Source organism: Pseudophryne corroboree, chromosome 9, assembly GCF_028390025.1.
Source record: "Pseudophryne corroboree isolate aPseCor3 chromosome 9, aPseCor3.hap2, whole genome shotgun sequence".
Lineage (NCBI taxonomy): Eukaryota > Metazoa > Chordata > Amphibia > Anura > Myobatrachidae > Pseudophryne > Pseudophryne corroboree.
Window position 1 is genome coordinate 36267421 of NC_086452.1, and position 26143 is coordinate 36293563.

The 26143-nt window shown below is 47.3% G+C and overlaps 1 protein-coding gene across 1 annotated transcript in view; it reads right to left on the reverse strand.

The window, feature by feature from the left end:
• AK4 (adenylate kinase 4) overlaps positions 1-26143 on the reverse strand; it is a 116595-nt gene that overhangs the window by 15748 nt on the left and 74704 nt on the right. The window contains exon 4 of the mRNA XM_063939172.1: positions 8712-8884. Coding sequence (XP_063795242.1) covers positions 8712-8884 — 173 coding nt within the window. The remainder of the gene's footprint in view (positions 1-8711; positions 8885-26143) is intronic.

Genomic DNA, 26143 nt, shown 5'->3' on the forward strand with positions numbered 1-26143 from the left:
TCCGCTCTTAACACTGCTTAGTAAATGTCTCCTTTTGTTTGGTCTGGAAAAATAAATGGATAAACAGATTATTCTTATAACGGAGTTTGCTGCAGTGAATAGCGCACTGGACTATGAAATACGACCTGTACACTTTTCTGACAGCTCTCAGGTTATATTACCTGTGAATAAATGGCTATTTCAGTTACCTGCGTGGACTATTATAGGCCAGTATCTGCCATTACCAGCGATAAACTGTAAGTCAGGCCTGGCCAACCTGTGGCTCTCCAGCTGTTGTAAAACTACAGGTCCCATCATGCCTTGCCACAGTTTTACTACTAGGGAATGCTGAAACTGTGGCAGGGGCATGCTGGGATATGTAGTTTCACAACATCTGGAGAGCCACAGGTTGGCCAGGCCTGCTGTAAGTGCTTTACTTTATTATTAAATACCTAATGTCCCTTTTGCAATTTTCCAGCGATTACCAAAGTGGCACAGAGCTTCCCGGGCTCATTCAGACCAGTGTTTGGGGACAGTTATATAATGATACATTGTATCACCCTGACAACGGTGACTGATCGGGACAGGATCTCCCCTCTGTCCAGGTACAATGCCGGCAGCGAGCGTGGTTTGGGAAAACAATTATGAAGGAAGGGATACGTCTAATAATCACTGAATGGTAACTTGTTAAATGTCTGGTACAGGCGTTTTCAGATTGGAGGGGACAAGTGATCAAATTCTCAGCGGGCAGCCACCCCGTGCACAGTGCCAGATTAGGTGCATGAGGACTGTAGGTAGCCCTTATGCCGCTGGCACTCCTGTGGGTACCTAGAGGGTACAGCTGGAAATTACTAAACAAGAGAAAGGACCTGTGGGTGCAACAGGGCTACACACTGAGCTGCTGCCATATGTCCTGTTACACTTTCACAGCCGCTCCTGAGCAGAGTGGTTCAAACATTCAGAAAACAAAGCGCGTAACCATGGCGGATGAGAGAGCGAGACACATTCAGTTACATAGACACATTCAGTTACACAGACACATTCAGTTACACAGACACATTCAGTTACATTCAGTTACACAGACACATTCAGTTACACAGACACATTCAGTTACATTCAGTTACATAGACACATTCAGTTACATTCAGTTACATAGACACATTCAGTTACACAGACACATTCAGTTACATTCAGTTACACAGACACATTCAGTTACATAGGCACATTCAGTTACATAGACACATTCAGTTACACAGACACATTCAGTTACATTCAGTTACATAGACACATTCAGTTACATAGACACATTCAGTTACATTCTGTTACATAGACACATTCAGTTACACAGACACATCCAGTTACATAGACACATTCAGTTACACAGACACATTCAGTTACACAGACACATTCAGTTACATAGACACATTCAGTTACATAGACACATTCAGTAACATTCAGTTACATAGACACATTCAGTTACACAGACACATTCAGTTACACAGACACATTCAGTTACATAGACACATTCAGTAACATTCAGTTACATAGACACATTCAGTTACATAGACACATTCAGTTACATTCAGTTACATAGACACATTCAGTTACATAGACACATTCAGTAACATTCAGTTACATAGACACATTCAGTTACACAGACACATTCAGTTACACAGACACATTCAGTTACACAGACACATTCAGTTACATAGACACATTCAGTTACATAGACACATTCAGTAACATTCAGTTACACAGACACATTCAGTTACACAGACACATTCAGTTACACAGACACATTCAGTTACATAGACACATTCAGTAACATTCAGTTACATAGACACATTCAGTTACATAGACACATTCAGTTACATTCAGTTACATAGACACAGACACATTCAGTAACATTCAGTTACATAGACACATTCAGTAACATTCAGTTACACAGACACATTCAGTTACACAGACACATTCAGTTACACAGACACATTCAGTTACATAGACACATTCAGTAACATTCAGTTACATAGACACATTCAGTTACATAGACACATTCAGTTACATAGACACATTCAGTAACATTCAGTTACATAGACACATTCAGTTACACAGACACATTCAGTTACACAGACACATTCAGTTACATAGACACATTCAGTAACATTCAGTTACATAGACACATTCAGTTACATAGACACATTCAGTTACACAGACACATTCAGTTACAGACACATTCAGTTACACAGACACATTCAGTTACATAGACACATTCAGTAACATTCAGTTACACAGACACATTCAGTTACACAGACACATTCAGTTACATAGACACATTCAGTAACATTCAGTTACATAGACACATTCAGTTACATTCAGTTACATAGACACATTCAGTTATATAGACACATTCAGTAACATTCAGTTACATAGACACATTCAGTTACATAGACACATTCAGTAACATTCAGTTACATAGACACATTCAGTTACACAGACACATTCAGTTACACAGACACATTCAGTTACACAGACACATTCAGTAACATTCAGTTACATAGACACATTCAGTTACATAGACACATTCAGTTACATTCTGTTACATAGACACATTCAGTTACATAGACACATTCAGTTACATAGGCACATTCAGTTACATAGGCACATTCAGTTACATAGGCACATTCAGTAACATTCAGTTACATAGACACATACAGTTACATTCAGTTACATAGACACATTCAGTTACATTCAGTTACACAGACACATTCAGTTACACAGACACATTCAGTTACACAGACACATTCAGTTACACAGACACATTCAGTTACACAGACACATTCAGTTACATTCAGTTACACAGACACATTCAGTTACATAGACACATTCAGTTACACAGACACATTCAGTTACACAGACACATTCAGTTACACAGACACATTCAGTAACATTCAGTTACATAGACACATTCAGTTACACAGACACATTCAGTTACACAGACACATTCAGTTACACAGACACATTCAGTAACATTCAGTTACATAGACACATTCAGTTACATAGACACATTCAGTTACATTCAGTTACATAGACACATTCAGTTACATAGACACATTCAGTAACATTCAGTTACATAGACACATTCAGTTACATAGACACATTCAGTAACATTCAGTTACATAGACACATTCCGTTACATAGACACATTCAGTTACACAGACACATTCAGTTACACAGACACATTCAGTTACACAGACACATTCAGTTACATAGACACATTCAGTTACATAGACACATTCAGTTACATAGACACATTCAGTAACATTCAGTTACATAGACACATTCAGTTACATAGACACATTCAGTAACATTCAGTTACATAGACACATTCAGTTACATAGACACATTCAGTTACATAGACACATTCAGTTACATAGACACATTCAGTTACACAGACACATTCAGTTACACAGACACATTCAGTTACACAGACACATTCAGTTACACAGACACATTCAGTTACACAGACACATTCAGTTACATAGACACATTCAGTAACATTCAGTTACATAGACACATTCAGTTACACAGACACATTCAGTTACACAGACACATTCAGTTACATAGACACATTCAGTAACATTCAGTTACATAGACACATTCAGTTACATTCAGTTACATAGACACATTCAGTTATATAGACACATTCAGTAACATTCAGTTACATAGACACATTCAGTTACATAGACACATTCAGTAACATTCAGTTACATAGACACATTCAGTTACACAGACACATTCAGTTACACAGACACATTCAGTTACACAGACACATTCAGTAACATTCAGTTACATAGACACATTCAGTTACATAGACACATTCAGTTACATTCTGTTACATAGACACATTCAGTTACATAGACACATTCAGTTACATAGGCACATTCAGTTACATAGGCACATTCAGTTACATAGGCACATTCAGTAACATTCAGTTACATAGACACATACAGTTACATTCAGTTACATAGACACATTCAGTTACATTCAGTTACACAGACACATTCAGTTACACAGACACATTCAGTTACACAGACACATTCAGTTACACAGACACATTCAGTTACACAGACACATTCAGTTACACAGACACATTCAGTTACATTCAGTTACACAGACACATTCAGTTACATAGACACATTCAGTTACACAGACACATTCAGTTACACAGACACATTCAGTTACACAGACACATTCAGTTACATAGACACATTCAGTAACATTCAGTTACATAGACACATTCAGTTACACAGACACATTCAGTTACACAGACACATTCAGTTACACAGACACATTCAGTAACATTCAGTTACATAGACACATTCAGTTACATAGACACATTCAGTTACATTCAGTTACATAGACACATTCAGTTACATAGACACATTCAGTAACATTCAGTTACATAGACACATTCAGTTACATAGACACATTCAGTAACATTCAGTTACATAGACACATTCCGTTACATAGACACATTCAGTTACACAGACACATTCAGTTACACAGACACATTCAGTTACACAGACACATTCAGTTACATAGACACATTCAGTTACATAGACACATTCAGTTACATAGACACATTCAGTAACATTCAGTTACATAGACACATTCAGTTACATAGACACATTCAGTTACATAGACACATTCAGTTACATTCTGTTACATAGACACATTCAGTTACATAGACACATTCAGTTACATAGGCACATTCAGTTACATAGGCACATTCAGTAACATTCAGTTACATAGACACATACAGTTACATTCAGTTACATAGACACATTCAGTTACATTCAGTTACATAGACACATTCAGTTACATAGACACATTCAGTTACATAGACACATTCAGTTACATAGACACATTCAGTTACACAGACACATTCAGTTACATAGACACATTCAGTTACATTCAGTTACATAGACACATTCAGTTACATAGACACATTCAGTTACATAGACACATTCAGTTACATTCAGTTACATAGACACATTCAGTTACATTCAGTTACATAGACACATTCAGTTACATAGACACATTCAGTTACATAGACACATTCAGTTGCATAGACACATTCAGTTACATAGACACATTCAGTTACATTCAGTCGCATAGACACATTCAGTTACACAGACACATTCAGTTACATAGACACATTCAGTTACATAGACACATTCAGTTACATTCAGTTACATAGACACATTCAGTTACATAGCTATTGCTAAGGGCAAATGAGGGGAAAGCATGACGCAATCACTAGATAACGGCTCTTCTATTCTTAGGGTGGTTCTACCTAACAAAAACAATGACACAAACACAAGCAAAGCACCTTTAGATTGTAAGCTCTCACGAGCAGGGCCCTCTTCCCTCATGTGCTTATCCTTTCTTACTTTAATAATCTTCAACTGCATCAACTCCAGCAGTCTTCTGCCACCTGATACTTATTCCAGTGTCATCTGCTGATGTTTATTTCCCCTGTACTTGTCCTATACTGTCATCAACTGTAAGTTGCTGTTTTCCTGTTTGATTATTCATGTATTCTGTAATTGGGCGCTGTGGAACCCTTGTGGCGCCATATAAATAAAGGATAATAATAATAATAATATGGCACAGTGGCTTGCATTGCTACCTCACAACACAGAAGTAAGGGGTTTGGTCCTGACTAAGGCACTATATGTGCAGAGTTTGTACGTGTCCCCCGTATAAGCACGAGTTCCTCTGGATGCGCTCTCCCTTTCAGTCCCACAGTCGGAAGACGCACTGGGTTCAGACAGGAGCGCGGGGAGGGGAGGGGAGGTTACTAATTACCCGTACCCAAGCTTGCATCAGGGGCCTGGGCCTTTCCTGTGAGCAGCGGCAGTCTCTCTCCCCAGCACAGCAAAAGCTGCTGTGTGCTCAGCTGCAGGGGGTCCGTATCCTTTTCCTGTGGGGTGGGCCATTCCATTGATCCCCCATTCCCTAGATCTGCCCCTAGCAAAGGGGTCAAAGTGCTCCCGGTGGAGTTGTGCGCTGCCAAAGCACAGAGTTGTTTTTTGTTTGGGATTACTGCTCTTTACAGGCTTTTACTGGTATCACAGACACTAGTTAGCGTGTACTTTCTCAGAGCGAATAAGGGGCCTTGTGAAGCCAAGTAATGCGCCTCTAGCTCTTTCCCACTGCTGCCTCACCTCCACCCTGGTCACCTCCGCTCACACCCGCCTACAAGACTTGTCACACTTCACCACCCCCTTAACCTTGCCAAGTAAGACTTTCTAAAAGTCTCACCAGCTTTAATTTTGCCCCGGGACATTATTCATCATCATCATCAGCAGATTCTGCCAAGTAACAAAATCTGCTACTGGAAAAAATCTCACGCTGGGGACCGCCCAGCACAAGGTGAGACCGCCCAGCACGAGAAGCGACGCTCTGCGACTGCAATCTAATTGTGACTGCATCGTAATTAGATCACGTTCGTAGCAATAAGGGTCGACCCCTGCGTGTGCAGCCTGGCTGCAAAGACAGGTGCACCACCTCCATCTTTTCCGTCACAGCGCTCTGTGTGATGTCACATGGTCGCTAAATCGGTCTGGACACGACTGTGTTGTCTGGACCACTCCCCCATAACACCATGTCACCGTCCCCCCTAGTCAATCACAGTGCGATCACATCCTTCTGGTATGCGATCGCATTGTGACCGTTCACGCACGTGCTGTGCGGCAGCTGCCCATGCGCAAATGACCGAATATCCCCAGTTTATGGTATTCGGACATTTGCAATCCAACCTGAAAGAGGGCCTGAAAACCCACCTTCCCATCACTGCCTACCACCCCTCCTCCTCCAACTGCTCATCTTCCAGTTCACCTCTCCACTTATTGTGCTAGCTCTCACGGACAGGGCCCTCCGTTCTGATGTCCTACCCACAGCGCTATACCTGTTTCCACTGCTTCTTGTCTCCTAGTCCCATTGACCAACTCAGACACTGCACGCTCACTGACCTGCCTTCCAATCCACACCCTATCACTCTGCTAATATAAAACTAGTTACCCTACCCTCACCCCTTCTGGCGTCCTACAGTAACCTCGTCTGTTGCTTTATGGTTCTTTGTCGCGCCTAAGATAATTCACCTTACATTTACTGCACTTATGACCAGGTTTTGCTGTTACTACAGTATGTACATTCCCTGATCAGCATTGACGACACTATGTGGCACCTTAAAAATAAAAAAACAATAAAAGATAATAATGAGAAATAATAATTAATAATAATAATAATAATATAGAATGTAAGCTCTCACGAGCAGGGCCCTCCTCCCTCATGTGCTTATCCTTTCTCTTACTTTAATAATCTTCAACCGCATCAACTCCAGCAGTCTTCTGCCACCTGATACTTATTTCAGTGTCGTCTGCTGATGTAACTATGTTTATTTATCCTGTACTTGTCCTATATTGTCTTCAACTGTAAGTTGCTGTTTTCCTGTTTGATTATTTGTTTATGTACTCTGTAATTGGGCGCTGCGGAACCCTTGTGGTGCCATATAAATAAAGGATAATAATAATAATAATGATAGTAATAATAATAATAATAATAATAATAATAATAAGGGGTGTGAAACGGAGTCTCATCACACAAAACAGCAGTGGTTCCTAGACTGGGTGCCACGGGTTGGTGGTCCAATACAAAATCAAATCATTTATGGTCAATGTGATTGGCAAAACCAGTGCTGGCGGCTACCAATCATATGTGGACAAAGAGAAGCACAGCCCTGTCCAGCCCCACATAACGGAGCCTAAGGATGACATAAGAACAATATACTTAATTTAATCATTTATGCTAAATTTCCCAATAAGAAACGTTTGGCCTAAGGGCGCCTTGATTCAAGAAAGTTTGGGAAGCACGGCAATACAGAATGTGAGAAATGCCTGACAAACAATCCTGCGGACATTGTATCACATTCCAAGAATGCAAATCCTTATGTGTAACACACTTATATCCTGCTCTTTACTCTGGGTTCCAGGAACTTGTGTCATACAAAATAATACAAAAGCTGGTGGACAGGAGAAAAACCGCAGGAGAATAAAGAAGGAGGGGGGGGGGGTCATCTATGGTAGCATTTAGATACCCTTCGTGGTGAGGACCTATCCCATAATACACTGGGTCAATGTCAAACTATTCAGACACAACAGGGATCTACAGCAGATTGTAGATGTCCCAGTGATTTTAAGCTCTTGTTCGTGTACATTCATGTCGACACTATGTTGACGTGATTAGAATGTTGACAAAACATCCCTAGTGGTCTAATGGTGGCTTAAATGGAACGGCACCTCTGGCAGCGAGTATATCTCTAACCCAATTGTATCTGGTAGCCTAGCCCTAACCCTCCTCCTTGTGCCTTACCCCTATCCCACCTCTCCCATAGCCTAACCATAACCCTCCCAATCTAGCAGCCTAACCTTTCTGTCTATGCAGAATCACTTGTCAACATTTCCCATGGCAACATTCTGCAGTTGCTGACCTGTTTAATGCCGACGTTTCAACAGCGACTTTTACATCCTAATTCGTGGCTCTATAAAAAAAGAGCGAGATCACTCACGACCAGCCGCTACACACATATAAGGGGGATCATTCCCCCACATGGCGTAATGTCCCTAAACGCGCAATAAAAGAACGTTATCAGCGCTGGGTGTCCTTACATGCACATTTGGTGGATTGAACTCCAGGTTGTACACTCTTCCGCTGGGCGGGTGAACCCACCGTGTGTTCAGCCGATCCTTCAGCGTCTCAAATGGGATGTTCAAAGAGATAACCAGGTCCAGGTCACAGATCTTATCTAGCGCTTCGGCCTGCACCAGGGTCCTGGGGAAACCTAACACACACACACAATGACAAAGGGAGAGTGAGAAATGCAGAACCCAGACACCTCTGTGAGAACACTGAGACATTGGAAATGATTGTAAATCAAAACTGCAAAACCAATTCTAATCCGGCACAGTTATGTGGCTCAGGTCCTGACATGACCTTGTAAATTATGTATAAGATGATCTGGGGTTCTTGGAATTACCCTGGGGAGATCTTGCAGAATGTGCAGCTTTCCACTGAGCATTTGTCGCCTTGTGGTGAGGAGACGGCAAGTAGAACATAAGGTGTGCTGCATTACTAGCCGTGTAGCTATAACAGAGCCACAATGGTCTGCTCATCAATTACAGGAGACACAGGGGCGTTGTGCTGCAGCAACACAACTGCACTAAGAATAGAGATGGTTTATATTGATTAATTCCAGGAAAGCGATTTATTATCACCGATGTTAATCCTGCCACGTCGTAGTGTGCTATATAACGGGGAACTATTACTGCTAGTGACCAGCAGATACAAGTAAAGGGGCTGATTGTGATTCGGACGTATTGCAGATACTGGATGCAGCGGAGCAGTTTTCTTTGCACATCGCATGCATCCACAGTCCCTGTGCACAGAAGGCAAGATTCAGACATAGATGCAGAAGTCCCGCAGCATGCACATTTTTCATTATTGGTAATCTGCAGCTACGCATGTGCAGAACGGGCCCTGCGTTGTTCGCCCGTAGTTCCCCTCTGATGCTGCATTCCTGGAAGTAGGGGCGTGTTGCCCCCATTTTATGGGAGGGAAGAGCCAAGTAAGTCTCGGTTTAGGCAGCTGACCGATGGAACGGTGGTCTGCGAGGCCAGGAAGTCTGCATGGTGACACGTAGACCCCGCTTCCGTTGGTCAGCTGTATAAACTGAGGCTTACTCAGCTAGCCATCTGCACGTTGGATCCCAGCGTGTGCCAGTCGCAGCGCTGGGATTGCAGCTACATGCAGCAAGGGTCTCTTCCACCGAGACGTCTCCTACATGCTCCTCCTTCAAATCCGACGGCAATTCAAAGCTGCTTATAAGCGGTTTTGAATTACTGTCCATATCTGAATCAGGTCCGGTTGCGATAGTCACAGTTGCAAAAAGGGGGGGGGGAACCTGGACTGCACATCCTATTACTAAAGATATCAAGAGGTGCTATCATGCTGAGGCTTCTAATACTATGCTGGGGGAAGAGAGATGCAGGTGCACACTCCTAGCACTAAGAACACGGATAGTAAAAATAATTTAAATAAACCCTCACAATTAACATGGAGTATAATTGAAGTTCTTAGTACACACTTGCGCAAATATGCAGGCCCATGTACCACGGCCAGGTGACATGTACCACGGCCTGGTGCAGTCCAGGTCCCCCCCTTTTTCCACTATATTTGTGCATATATTGTACACTGGAAGGCAAGGCTTCCTTCCTCTGGTATTGGCATTCCTCCCATTCACCCTCAGGTGTTTTAAATAGCTGGGTTCCTGCATTTCAGATCACACATTGATAAGGTCCTATTTAGAGGTAAGTCCTGAATACATTTATAGAATGTGATAGCATTAGGAATGTTAGGGACACATGTGATGAAGTCACCTGGCCGCGGTACATGGGCCCGCATATTTGCGCAAATGTGTGCTAAGAACTTCAGTTACACTCCATGTTAATTGTGAGGGTTTATTTAAATTATTTTTATTATCCGTGTTCTTAGTGCTAAGAGTGTGCATCTGCATCTCTCTTCCTCCAGCATAGTCGCAGTTGCAATAGAGACGCGTGGGCTTAGAAATATCTTGAAACATTAGGTGTTCCAGGGCAGTAACGGACACGCGTAGTTGGTCCATCTTATGTGAGTGTTATGGCAGTGTCGCAGGCGTGTCACTAGCGGGTGCTTAGTCGCTCACATGGGAGCCCACACCCAGAGAACCTGCTTCTACCATGAAGCTGGTGCCAGTGTCAGTGGCGTGACTAAGCAGGCGGTATGCCAGCATCTAGGGACACTGACAGGGGGCGTCTCTGTCTGTAGCAGCATAAAGTCACAGGCGTGCAACTAGCAAGAGACGCAGAAATGGACCGCGGTGGAATCAACCCACAAGCTGGTGATAGATGATGTTACCCCAAGGAGCAGAGTTACAGACATAAGTCCTGCTGCAGAGCCGCATGTGGCATGGTTGTAATTCCAGCCACCTCTAGTGATAGAACGCCCTTCGCAAATGTCCAATGCACCTATGCATTAGTGTCCGGCTATGAGGGAGGGGTAAGTGCCCTGATAGTGGCACTTACACCTACCCCACACAATGAGTGCAGAAGAGACGATGGAAAATGGAGCGAACAATCCATTCACACAACTCAAATTAGGCCGCAGCACTGACTACATGCCCGCGGGACGCCCTGTAGCCAGCCAGTAATGCCATCCTGTAGCCAGCCAGTAATGCCATCCTGTAGCCAGCCAGTAATGCCATCCTGTAGCCAGCCAGTAATGCCATCCTGTAGCCAGGCAGTAATGCCATCCTGTAGCCAGGCAGTAATGCCATCCTGTAGCCAGCCAGTAATGCCATCCTGTAGCCAGCCAGTAATGCCATCCTGTAGCCAGCCAGTAATGCCATCCTGTAGCCAGGCAGTAATGCCATCCTGTAGCCAGGCAGTAATGCCATCCTGTAGCCAGCCAGTAATGCCATCCTGTAGCCAGCCAGTAATGCCATCCTGTAGCCAGCCAGTAATGCCATCCTGTAGCCAGGCAGTAATGCCATCCTGTAGCCAGGCAGTAATGCCATCCTGTAGCCAGCCAGTAATGCCATCCTGTAGCCAGGCAGTAATGCCATCCTGTAGCCAGCCAGTAATGCCATCCTGTAGCCAGCCAGTAATGCCATCCTGTAGCCAGCCACACGTGCGCACACACACGCAGCCATACGTGCATACACACACACACAGCCACACATGCACACACACACACACAGCCACACATGCACACACACACACGCAGCCACACATGCGCACACACACACACAGCCACACATGCACACACACACACGCAGCCACACATGCGCACACACACACACAGCCACACGTGCACACACACACACACAGCCACACATGCGCACACACACACACAGCCACACGTGCACACACACACACACAGCCACACATGCACACACACACACGCAGCCACACATGCGCACACACACACACAGCCACACGTGCACACACACACACGCAGCCACACGTGCACACACACACACACAGCCACACATGCACACACACACACACAGCCACACACACACACGCAGCCACACATGCACACACACACACACAGCCACACATGCACACACACACACGCAGCCACACATGCGCACACACACACACAGCCACACATGCACACACACACACGCAGCCACACATGCGCACACACACACACAGCCACACGTGCACACACACACACACAGCCACACATGCGCACACACACACACAGCCACACGTGCACACACACACACACAGCCACACATGCACACACACACACGCAGCCACACATGCGCACACACACACACAGCCACACGTGCACACACACACACGCAGCCACACGTGCACACACACACACACAGCCACACATGCACACACACACACACAGCCACACACACACACGCAGCCACACATGCACACACACACACACAGCCACACATGCGCACACACACACACACACAGCCACACATGCGCACACACACACACAGCCACACGTGCGCACACACACACACAGCCACACATGCGCACACACACACACACAGCCACACATGCACACACACACACGCAGCCACACATGCGCACACACACACACAGCCACACGTGCACACACACACACGCAGCCACACATGCGCACACACACACACAGCCACACGTGCACACACACACACACAGCCACACATGCGCACACACACAGCCACACGTGCACACACACACACACAGCCACACGTGCACACACACACACGCAGCCACACATGCGCACACACACACGCAGCCACACATGCGCACACACACACACAGCCACACGTGCACACACACACACGCAGCCACACATGCACACACACACACACAGCCACACGTGCACACACACACAGCCACACATGCGCACACACACACACAGCCACACATGCACACACACACACGCAGCCACACATGCGCACACACACACACACAGCCACACGTGCACACACACACACACAGCCACACGTGCACACACACACACACAGCCACACATGCGCACACACACACACAGCCACACATGCACACACACACACGCAGCCACACATGCACACACACACACGCAGCCACACATGCGCACACACACACACAGCCACACGTGCACACACACACACACAGCCACACGTGCACACACACACACGCAGCCACACATGCACACACACACACGCAGCCACACATGCGCACACACACACACAGCCACACGTGCACACACACACACGCAGCCACACATGCACACACACACACGCAGCCACACATGCGCACACACACACACAGCCACACATGCGCACACACACACAGCCACACGTGCACACACACACACACAGCCACACATGCACACACACACACGCAGCCACACATGCGCACACACACACACAGCCACACATGCGCACACAACACACACACACACAGCCACACGTGCACACACACACACAGCCACACGTGCACACACACACACGCAGCCACACGTGCACACACACACACAGCCACACATGCGCACACACACACCTTCCTTTCCTGGTACTCCAGGTCATAAAGGGCATTTTGCATTGAAGATATTTGTAATATTAAACTCGCCAGCCAGGCCTGGATCTGTGCTTACATATGCGCAGAGGCGGAAACTGTGCGCCATCATAATTCTGCATTTTATAGAAAAAAATAAGATTTTAAACCTACCGGTAAATCTTTTTCTCCTAGTCCGTAGAGGATGCTGGGGACTCCGTAAGGACCATGGGGTATAGACGGGCTCCGCAGGAGACATGGGCACTCTAAAGACTTTAGGATAGAATGGGTGTGCACTGGCTCCTCCCTCTATGCCCCTCCTCCAGACCTCAGTTAGAGAAACTGAGCCCAGAGGAGACGGACAGTACAAGGAAAGGATTTTTGTTAATCTAAGGCACAGGTTCTCAAACTCGGTCCTCAGGACCCCACACGGTGCATGTTTTGCAGGTCTCCTCACAGAATCACAAGTGACATAATTAACTCCACCTGTGGACCTTTTAAAATGTGTCAGTGATTAATTAATACACCTGTGCACCTGCTGGGTTACCTGCAAAACATGCACTGTGTGGGGTCCTGAGGACCGAGTTTGAGAACCACTGATCTAAGGGCAAGATTCATACCAGCCCACACCATCCACACCGTATAACATGGAATATACGAACCAGTTAACAGTATGAAACAAACCAGCATCAGCCCGAGACTGATCAAAACTGTAACATAACCCATATGCAGGGCCGTCTTTTCGTATGGGCTCAATGGGCTCTTGCCCAAGGGCCCCAAGATAATAAGGGCCCTAGGATGATACCAGATTTTTGAAAATCGGTCCTGGGGAACCGAAGATATCCGACTTGAAAGCAGTGGTCCCCATCCAAGCCTGTTAATTGCTTTTCCCAGCCAGATATTTCGGGTTCTGTATGACTTTGAGTATTTTTAAGGGTATAAGCCAAAAGCTTGGACTCTTCCCTTTTAGTGGACACGGGCAGTGTGTCTCTACTATTGCCAGAACCAGAGATATCAGCCTTCAAGCAGCTGGTCATTGATCCAGCTCCACATGCCTAATATGCAGTTTTAGATTTTCGTTGGTGAATTGCTCTGGCTCCAGAACTCTGATCCCCAAGTCCCCAGAATCTTCTGAAAGGTGGGACTCTCTAGTATTTAATCCCATTCAAAGCTAAGAAATATATTTTCAGGAACTTGAGATATCTGCAGTCAAGCAAGCTGCCCTCCCACCGTAAAATGATAAATATTAAGCCCACTCCACTAGCCACCCCTCCCCTACGTATTAAACACCCCCTACCACCCTAGAAGTCATGTACCAGGGCTTCTTCATTCAGCCCAATGTCCCCTTCTACAGTTTAGCCCCATCTGTGCAGTAAAGGAGTAATTAGCAGAAATCACTGCTTCAGGTCCTACATGCTGGGCAGAAGATAGAACACCCCCTACCGCCCGTGGGACATCAAAGCTGCTGCTGATAGCACCCCCCCACCCCTACCGCTGGAGCATGGGTAAGGGGCCCAGTGCATTGCTGTGCCCAGGGGCCTACACTGCTGTTAAGACGGCTCTGCCCTTATGTAAGCCAAAACTATATACAAGTCTTGCAGAATTAAGTCCGCACTGACTAGGAGAAAAAGATTTACCAGTAGGTTTAAAATCTTATTTTCTCTTACGTCCTAGAGGATGCTGGGGACTCCGTAAGGACCATGGGGATTATACCAAAGCTCCAAAACGGGTGGGAGAGTGCGGATGACACTGCAGCACCGATTGAGCAAACATGAGGTCCTCATCAGCCAGGGTATCAAACTTGTAGAACTTTGCAAAAGTGTTTGAACTCGACCAAGTCGCCGCTAGGCAAAGCTGTAATGCCGAGACACCTCGGGCAGCCGCCCAAGAAGAGCCCACCTTCCTAGTGGAATGGGCCTTTACTGAATTTGGTAACGGCAATACCACCGTAGAATGAGCCTGCTGAATCGTGTTCCAGATCCAGCGAGCAATAGTATGCTTAGAAGCAGGAGCGCCGACCTTGTTGGCTGCATACAGGACAAACAGTGCCTCTGTTTTCCTTACCTGGCTACATAAATTTTCAATGCCCTGACCACATCAAGGGACTCGGAATCCTCCAAGTCCCGCGTAGCCACAGGCACCACAATAGGTTGGTTCATATGAAAAGAGGAAACCACCTTAGGCAAAAATTGAGGACGAGTCCTCAACTCAGCTCTATCCACATGGAAGATCAGATAGGGGCTCTTGTGAGACAAAGCTGCCAACTCAGATACTCTCCTAGCAGACGCTAAGGCCAACAACATGACCACCTTCTAAGTGAGATACTTTAGTTCCACCGTTTGAAGCGGCTCAAACCAGTGAGACTTGAGGAACCGTAAACACCACGTTAAGGTCCCAAGGTGCCACTGGAGGCACAAAAGGAGGCTGGATATGCAGCACTCCCTTCACAAAAGTCTGGACTTCTGGAAGAGAAGCCAATTCCTTCTGAAAGAAAATGGATAGGGCCGAAATCTGAACTTTAATGGAGCCTAATTTTAGGCCCAAATTCACTCCGGTCTGAAGGAAGTGAAGAAAACGGCCCAGATGAAATTCTTCCGGAGGAGCATTCTTGGACTCACACCAAGACACATACCTCCTCCATACACGGTGATAATGTTTTGCTGTCACCTCCTTCCTAGCCTTTATCAGAGTAGGAATGACCTCATCCGGAATGCCCTTTTCCGCTAGGGGACGGCGTTCAACCGCCAAACGCAGCCGCGGTAAGTCTTGGAATAGACAGGGCCCCTGTTGCAACAGGTCCTCTCTGAGAGGAAGAGGCCACGGATCTTCTGTGAGCATTCCTTGCAGATCCGGATACCAGGCCCTTCGAGGCCAATCTGGAACAATGAGAATTGTCTGTACCCCTCTTCGTCTATAATTCTCAATATCTTTGAGATGAGAGGAAGAGGAGGAAACACATAGACCGACTGGAACCCACGGTGTCACCAGGGCGTCCACTGCTACCGCCTGAGGGTCCCTTGACCTGGTGCAATACCTCGGAAGCTTCTTGTTGAGGCGTGACGCCATCATGTCTATTTGAGGCAGTCCCCACTGCCTTGTAATCTCCACAAAGACTTCCTGATGAAGTCCCCACTCTCCTGGATGTAGATCGTGTCTGCTGAGGAAGTCTGCTTCCCAGTTGTCCACTCCCGGAATGAAGACTGCTGTCCGAGCGCTTACATGATTTTCCGCCCAGCGAAGATTCCTGGTGGCTTCTGCCATTGCCACTCTGCTCTTTGTTCCGCCTTGGCGGTTTACATGAGCCTCTGCGGTTATGCTGTCTGACTGGATCAGAACCGGTAGGTCGCGAAGCAAATTCTCCGCTTGACGAAGGCCGTTGTATATGGCCCTTAATTCCAGTACGTTGATGTGTAGACAAGCCTCCTGACTTGACCACAGACCTTGGAAGTTTCTTCCCAGTGTGACTGCTCCCCATCCACGGAGGCTCGCGTCCGTGGTTACCAGAACCCAGTCCTGAATGCCGAACCTGCGACCCTCTAGAAGGTGAGCACTCTGCAGCCACTACAGGAGAGATACCCTGGCCCTTGGGGACAGGCTGATCATCTGAAGTATATGAAGATGTGACCCGGACCACTTGTCCAGAAGATCCCACTGAAAAGTCCTCGCATGGAACCTGCCGAATGGAATGGCCTCGTAAGACGCCACCATCTTTCCCAGAACTTGAGTGCATAGATGCACCAACACCTTTCTCGGCTTCAACATGTCTCTGACCAAGCTCTGGAGTTCCTGGGCCTTTTCCATCGGGAGAAAAACGCTTTTCTGTTCTGTATCCAGAATCATGCCTAAGAAAGGCAATCTGTTCGTTGGAACCAACTGTGACTTTGGTAGATTGAGAATCCAGCCGTGCTGCTGCAACACCCTCAGGGAGAGTGCAACGTTGTTCAACAACTGCTCTCTTGATCTCGCTTTTATTAGGAGATCGTCCAAGTACGGGATAATTGTGACTCCTTGCCTGCGCAGGAGCACCATAATTTTTCGCCATTACCTTGGTGAAAACTCTCCGGGCCGTGGAAAGCCCAAACGGCAACGTCTGAAATTGGTAATGACAATCCTGTACCGCAAATCTCAGGAACGCCTGATGAGGAGGATAGTGTCTGGGCAAACGCTGAGAGTGTTTGTGACGTCAAACTAGGAACGAAACTGACTGAACTGATCGCAGTTGCCGAGTAAGTGTGGAGCTACTCAGAAAAGTGTCTATTCGCAATTCTGCTAATCTTTCGTTCGCAATTTGACTATGCTAAGATTCACTCCCAGTAGGCGGCGGCTTAGCATGTGCAAAGCTGCTAAAAGCAGCTTGCGAGCGAACAACTCGGAATGAGGGCCATTGTCGGGTCCATAGGGTTAGTCTAGCCGAAATCGCCATAGCGTTGGCTCTGGAACCCAGTAGGCCAATGTCTCTCTGAGCATCTCTCATATATAGGACAGCATCTTTAATATGACCTAGGGTCAATAAAATGTTTTCCTTATCCAGTGTATCTATATCAGCAGATAGGTATCTGTCCACGCTGCTACAGCGCTACAAACCCAAGCCGACGCTATCGCCGGTCTGAGTAAGGTACCAGTATGTGTGTAAATAGACTTCAAGGTAGTCTCCTGCCTGCGATCCGCGGGATCCTTGAGGGTTGTCGTATCTTGAGATGGCAGCGCTACCTTTTTGGATAAGCGTGTCAACGCTTTGTCCACCCTCGGGGAGGATTCCCACCGTATCCTGTCCTTGATCGGGAAAGGATACACCATAAGAATCCTTTTGGGAATCTGCAGTTTTTTGTCTGGAGATTCCCAAGCCTTTTCAAATAATTTGTTCAGCTCATGAGATGGGGGAAAGGTTTCCTCCGGTTTCTTCTCCTTATACATGCATACCCTCGTGTCAGGGACAGAGGGTTCATCCGTGATATGCAACACCTCTTTTATAGCAATAATCATATAATGAATACTTTTAGCCAATTTTGGCTGTAACTTTGCATCATTGTAGTCGACACTGGAGTCAGAATCCGTGTCGGTATCAGTGTCTACTATTTGGGATAGTGGGCGCTTTTGAGACCCAGAAGGTCCCTGTGACATAGTGAAAGGCAGGGCTAAACTCCCTGTACATTCCCTGGACTCAGCTTTGTCCAACCTTTTATGCAACAAATTCACATTTACATTTAAAACATTCCACATATCCAACCAGTCAGGTGTCGGCGTAGCCGACGGAGACACCACACTCATTTGCTCCACCTCCTCCCTAGAAGAGCCTTCCGCTTCAGATATGCCGACACACGCGTACCGACACACCACACACTCAGGGAATTCTCTATCTGGAGACAGTTCCCCCACAAGGCCCTTTGGAGAGACAGAGAGAGAGTATGCCAGCACACACCCAGCGCCAATGACCCAGGGAAAAAAATTACCCAGACAGCGCTTTTAATACATATATATATGTATTAACCCTCTGTCACCGTGTTCAGCAGGGGAGAGTCCGGGGATTCAGCTTCTCAGCGGTGTGCTGTGGAGAAAAATGGCGCTGGTGAGTGCTGAGGATCAAGCTCTGCCCCCTCAGCAGCGGGCTTCGGTCCCGCTTGATTTCCTTTAAAAACTGGTGGGGGATCACAAATATACAGTGCAGAGCCCATATATGTCCTGATTTTGCCAGACCGGAGGTTTAAATTGCTGCCCAGGGCGCCCCCCCCCCCCTGCGCCCTTACAGTGCCTGCCGTGTGTGTGTTGTGTGGGAGCAATGGCACGCAGCGTTACCGCTGCGCGTTTACCTCAGTGAAGATCCGAAGTCTTCTGCTGCCTCTGAAGTCTTCTTTCTTCTCATACTCACCCGGCTTCTATCTTCCGGCTCTGTGAGGAGGACGGCGGCGCGGCTCCGGGACGAACCGCAAGGGGAGACCTGCGTTCTGACTCCCTCTCGAGCTAATGGTGTCCAGTAGCCTAAGAAGCAGAGCCTAGCAGTTAAGTAGGTCTGCTTCTCTCCCCTCAGTCCCTCGATGCAGGGAGCCTGTTGCCAGCAGTGCTCCCTGAAAATAAAAAACCTAACAAAAATGATTTCTTTCAGGAAACTCAGGAGAGCTCCCCTATAATGCACCCAGTCTCCTCTGGGCACAGAATCTAACTGAGGTCTGGAGGAGGGGCATAGAGGGAGGAGCCAGTGCACACCCATTCTAAAGTTCTTTATAGTGCCCATGTCTCCTGCAGAGCCCGTCTATCCCCATGGTCCTTACGGAGTCCCCAGCATCCTCTAGGACGTAAGAGAAATTATTATTTAGATTATAAATGTGAGGTAAATTATTACCATTAATATAGCCCTGTTCTAGTAAGGGGTCTGCACCACGTAGGGGGGTTGGGGGGTGTTAGCAAGCAGGATGCTGAGAGAATGGATATGTTGAGACACAAATCAGTCATCTTGGGCGTGGGAAAAAAAGTTTACACCCGGGTCTGTCAGCGGTGGGTCTTGGCAGAAATTACATGTTCCAGATTTCCCAAAATAGTCCCTCTTCTTTAGAAGATTCATATAAATAGTTTGCACTTTGCGCACGCCTGTAGTGACAGACATTATGGCAGCCAAAATAGCTCAGTTACACACATCATCACAATTCACAAATGGAAGAAGGGAATTAGGAACAGGATCACCAAGAGCTGTTTTGCCCCAGACCACTCACCGCGGACTCATCCCACAAACCACAATTAATTGCCCTACCCGCGGCCCTGCGTTTGCCGCTCCCGGTCCATGGTCTTACTGCAATGTCTCTTACTCCTGCCCTGGCTAGCTGCTATGTAGCGTCACTGCAATGTCTCTTACACCTGCCCTGGCTAGCTGTTATGTAGAGTCACTGCAATGTCTCTTACACCTGCCCTGGCTAGCTGTTATGTAGCGTCACTGCAATGTCTCTTACTCCTGCCCTGGCTAGCTGTTATGTAGAGTCACTGCAATGCCTCTTACTCCTGCCCTGGCTAGCTGTTATGTAGAGTCACTGCAATGCCTCTTACTCCTGCCCTGGCTAGCTGTTATGTAGAGTCACTGCAATGTCTCTTACACCTGCCCTGGCTAGCTGTTATGTAGCGTCACTGCAATGTCTCTTACTCCTGCCCTGGCTAGCTGTTATGTAGCGTCACTGCAATGCCTCTTACTCCTGCCCTGGCTAGCTGTTATGTAGCGTCACTGCAATGCCTCTTACTCCTGCCCTGGCTAGCTGTTATGTAGAGTCACTGCAATGCCTCTTACTCCTGCCCTGGCTAGCTGTTATGTAGCGTCACTGCAATGTCTCTTACTCCTGCCCTGGCTAGCTGTTATGTAGCGTCACTGCAATGCCTCTTACTCCTGCCCTGGCTAGCTGTTATGTAGAGTCACTGCAATGCCTCTTACTCCTGCCCTGGCTAGCTGTTATGTAGCGTCACTGCAATGTGTCTTACTCCTGCCCTGGCTAGCTGTTATGTAGCGTCACTGCAATGTCTCTTACTCCTGCCCTGGCTAGCTGCTATGTGGCGTCACTGCAATGTGTCTTACTCCTGCCCTGGCTAGCTGTTATGTAGCGTCACTGCAATGTCTCTTACTCCTGCCCTGGCTAGCTGCTATGTGGCGTCACTGCAATGTCTCTTACTCCTGCCCTGTCTAGCTGCTATGTAGCGTCACTGCAATGTCTCTTACACCTGCCCTGGCTAGCTGCTATGTAGCGTCACTGCAATGTCTCTTAGTCCTGCCCTGGCTAGCTGTTATGTAGAGTCACTGCAATGTCTCTTAGTCCTGCCCTGGCTAGCTGTTATGTAGAGTCACTGTAATGTCTCTTACTCCTGCCCTGGCTAGCTGTTATGTAGAGTCACTGTAATGTCTCTTACTCCTGCCCTGGCTAGCTGTTATGTAGCGTCACTGCAATGTCTCTTACTCCTGCCCTGGCTAGCTGCTATGTAGCGTCACTGCAATGTCTCTTAGTCCTGCCCTGGCTAGCTGTTATGTAGAGTCACTGCAATGTCTCTTAGTCCTGCCCTGGCTAGCTGTTATGTAGCGTCACTGCAATGTCTCTTAGTCCTGCCCTGGCTAGCTGTTATGTAGCGTCACTGCAATGTCTCTTACTCCTGCCCTGGCTAGCTGCTATGTGGCGTCACTGCAATGTCTCTTACTCCTGCCCTGGCTAGCTGCTATGTGGCGTCACTGCAATGTCTCTTACTCCTGCCCTGGCTAGCTGTTATCTAGTGTCACTGCAATGTCTCTTACTCCTGCCCTGGCTAGCTGCTATGTAGCGTCACTGCAATGTCTCTTACTCCTGCCCTGGCTAGCTGCTATGTAGCGTCACTGCAATGTCTATTACTCCTGCCCTGGCTAGCTGTTATCTAGCGTCACTGCAATGTTTCTTACTCCTGCCCTGGCTAGCTGCTATGTAGTGTCACTGCAATGTCTATTACTCCTGCCCTGGCTAGCTGCTATGTAGCGTCACTGCAATGTCTATTACTCCTGCCCTGGCTAGCTGCTATGTAGCGTCACTGCAATGTCTATTACTCCTGCCCTGGCTAGCTGTTATATAGTGTCACTGCAATGTCTCTTTCGGTTTATCCCATGCACAGCGCTGTGTACACTTTGTGGCTCCTGATTAATAAAAGATAATGATAATAGCTGGATGGGTTGCTGGGATGTGCCAGGGGGTGAATGAGTAGTCTGGGATGACGCATACTACTGCTGTATGTGGCATGCACTCTATCTCAGCATGTTAGAGGTATTGTGTGGGTGGTTAACATACAAGATAACAAGGTCTCTGCCGTCTGCAGGAATATGCAGACAGATTAACGATAGCTTTATATTTTCCATAACCTGTGTTTAACCGTAAAAAAATATATGATGCCATATTTTGTATCTATACATGTACATTATGTAGACAAAAGTGATTGGACCCCTTCCTTCCGCGCAAGTGAATGGTGTGCTTCGGCATCAGATGTGTTTGTGAAGGTATAAAACGGGTAGAGGGACACTGATTAAATTGTTTGGCTTGCCAGAAGGAGCTAGCAGAGTTTGAAAAGGGGATCATCTTAGGCTGAGCGATGTCATGTTTCCAGGGCGATGTGGAATCTTAACCACACTGAGAACCTCTGGCCTGAATTGGAGAGACAGGTGTGTTCTAGACCGACTCGCCCTTCTTTAGTGTTGCAGTTGGTCATTGTACTTAGAGCTGAATGGCAGAACATATACCGCCTGCTGCTGTCCAGGAACTTGTGGGCACTTTGCCAAGGAGGGTGTCTGCAGTAATCACTGCACGTGGTGGCCCCACAAAGTACTGACGTCAATAACATCTCGCTGATCTATTTGCCGTCAATGTCCAATCACTTTAGTCTACATAGTTTAAACAGTAGAAGGACTGTCCTGTCTCATCAATACCCGCACGGTGGAAGCCTGGACGCGTGACCCAACAGTTCCCACTACGAGAGAGATGGGACAGACTAAGGAGCAGAGGCCATGGTAAATATGTGAGCATCAGTGACATATAAGGAGGGGGGGGGGGGGGCATTGGCATATAAACGGAGAAGACTCATGAGGCGGCTGTGATCTGATGGCATTTAAAGAGACACGAGGAGACTATGGCAAATAACGAGATTTATGGTAAGAACTTACCGTTGTTAAATCTCTTTCTGCGAGGTACACTGGCCTCCCCAGGGAATGACATTGGGGTGTAGAGTAGGATCTTGATCCGAGTCACCAACAGGCTCAGAACTTTGACCTTCTTCCAAGAATGCCTAGCGCCGCCTCCTCTATAACCCCGCCTCTGTGCACAGGAACTCAGTTTTTGTTAAGCAGTCCCATGCAGTAGCAGGCAAGAGAGACGACAACTGTTAGTAGCCACATACACCACACACTCACAACAGGAGAGGGTGTCAGCGGCTAATGCCATAACAACCCAAAGAAGCTAAGTGCGTCAGGGTGGGCGCCCTGTGGAGTCCAGTGTACCTCGCAGAAAGAGATTTAACAAAGGTAAGTTCTTACCATAAATCTTGTTTTCTGCTGCGGGGTACACTGGGGTTCCACAGGGAATGACATTGGGGGATGTCCTAAAGCAGTTCCTTATGGGAGGGGACGCACCGTAGCTGGCACAAGAACCCGGCGTCCAAAGGAAGCATCCTGGCATAGAACCTTATGAACATGTTCACTGAGGACCACGTAGCCGCCTTCCATAATTGTTCAAGGGTCGCACCACGGCGGGCCGCCCAAGAAGGTCCAACTGACCGAGTAGAATGGGCCTTTATGGTAGCAGGAGCTGGAAGGCCAGCCTGTACATAAGCATGTGCAATCACCATTCTAATCTATCTGGCCAGGGTCTGCTTATGAGCAGGCCAGCCACGTTTCTGAAAACCAAACAGAACAAAGAGAGAATCCGACTTCCTGATGGAGGCAGTTCTCTTCACATAGATACGGAAAGCCCGTACCACATCCAAAGACCGCTCTTTGGAAAAAGGAAATCAGGAGAGGCAAAGGCTGGAACCACAATCTCCTGATTAAGGTGGAAAGAAGACACCACCTTAGGTAAATACCCAGGACGTGTTCTAAGAACCGCCCAATCACGGTGAAAAATCAGATATGGTGACCTACAAGGCAAGGCACCCAAATCTGACATACCCGTCTAGCAGAGGCAATAGCCAGCAGAAACAATACCTTAAGAGAAAGCCACTTAAGGTCTGCAGATTCAAGAGGCTCAAACGGAGACCCTTGCGACGCCTCCAAAACCACCGACAAGTCCCAAGGGGCCACAGGCGGGACGTAGGGAGGTTGAATCCGCAACACACCCTGAGTAAAACGTATGTACATCAGGTAAAGTCACAATTTTTCTCTGGAACCAAACCCACAAGGCAGAAATATGAACCATGATGGAAGCCAGACGAAGGTCCAAGTACAGGCCCTGTTGTAGAAAGTCCAAAAGATTGGGCGTACTAAACTTGTAATCGTCATGATTGTTAGATGCGCACCAAGCAAAGTAAGAATTCCAGACCCTATGGTAAATCCGAGCAGAAGCCGGTTTCCGGGCCTTCAACATGATTTGAATGACCGCCTCAGAAAATCCTTTTGCCCTCAAGACGGAAGCTTCAAGAGCCACGCCGTCAAAGCCAACCGGGCTAAATCCTGATATACACAGGGGCCCTGAACGAGAAGATCTGGGCGCTGTGGAAGTAGAAGGGGACTCTCTATCGAGAGACCCTGAAGGTCTGAGAACCAATGCCGTCTGGGCCACGCAGGAGAGATCAGAAGCAGGATCCCTCCTTCTTGCTTGAACTTCCTTATTACTCTGGGCAGGAGTGACACCGGATGGCACACATATGTCAGCTGAAAGTTCCATGGAATTGCCAGTGCGTCCACGAACGCTGCTTGAGGATCCCTTGTCCTTGCTCCGAAGACCGGAACCTTGTGATTGTGTCGAGACGTCATCAGGTCCACATCTGGAAGGCCCCACCTGTCCACGAGGAGTTGAAATACCTCTGGATGGAGGCTCCACTCTCCGGCGTGTACATCCTGATGACTGAGAAAGTCCGCTTCCCAGTTTAGGACCCCCGGAATGAATACTGCCGATATGGCTGGCAGATGGCGTTCTGCCCACTGAAGAATCCGTGATACTTCCCTCATTGCCATGCGGCTTCGAGTGCCGACTTGACGATTGATGAAAGCCACCGTGGTGGCGTTGTCCGACTGTACTTGAACAGGTCTGTTCTGTATTAAATGCTGGGCCAAGTTCAATGAGTTGAACACCGCCCACAATTCCAGAATGTTTATCGGGAGGAGAGACTCCTCCTTGGTCCACTGACCCTGAAGGAAGTGTTGCTCCAACACCGCGCCCCAACCTCTCAGACTGGCATCCGTCGTCAGAAGGGCCCAGTTGGAGATCCGGAAGGGACGACCCCTGCTCCTGAAGCCACCAGCTCAGCGACAGACGGACCTCCGGAGACAATGAGATCATTTGAGACCTGATCCGGTGAGGCAGGCCGTCCCATTTGGCAAGAATCAGCTTCTGCAGAGGGCGGGAATGGAATTGAGCGTACTCCACCATGTCAAAAGCCGACACCATGAGACCTAGCACTTGCATCACCGAATGTATCGACACTTGCGGACGAGATAGGAAGCATTGAATCCTGTCCTGAAGCTTCAGGACTTTCTCCTGAGACAAGAACAACCGCTGGTTGTGAGTGTCCAACAACACCCCCAGGTGCACCATGCTCTGAGCAGGGACCAGGGAAGATTTCTTCCAGTTGATGAGCCACCCGTGGGCTAGCAGAAACTGGATGGTCAGATCCAGATGGCGTAGGAGAACTTCTGGGGAATTTGCCAGGATCAACAAGTCGTCCAAGTACGGTAGGATCCTGACCCCTTGACGGCGGAGTACAGCCGTCATTACCGCCATGCACTTGGTGAAGACTCGCGGAGCCGTGGTCAAACCAAAAGGTAACGCCCGAAATTGGTAATGGAGGTTGCCAACCGCAAACCTCAGGTATTGCTGATGCGA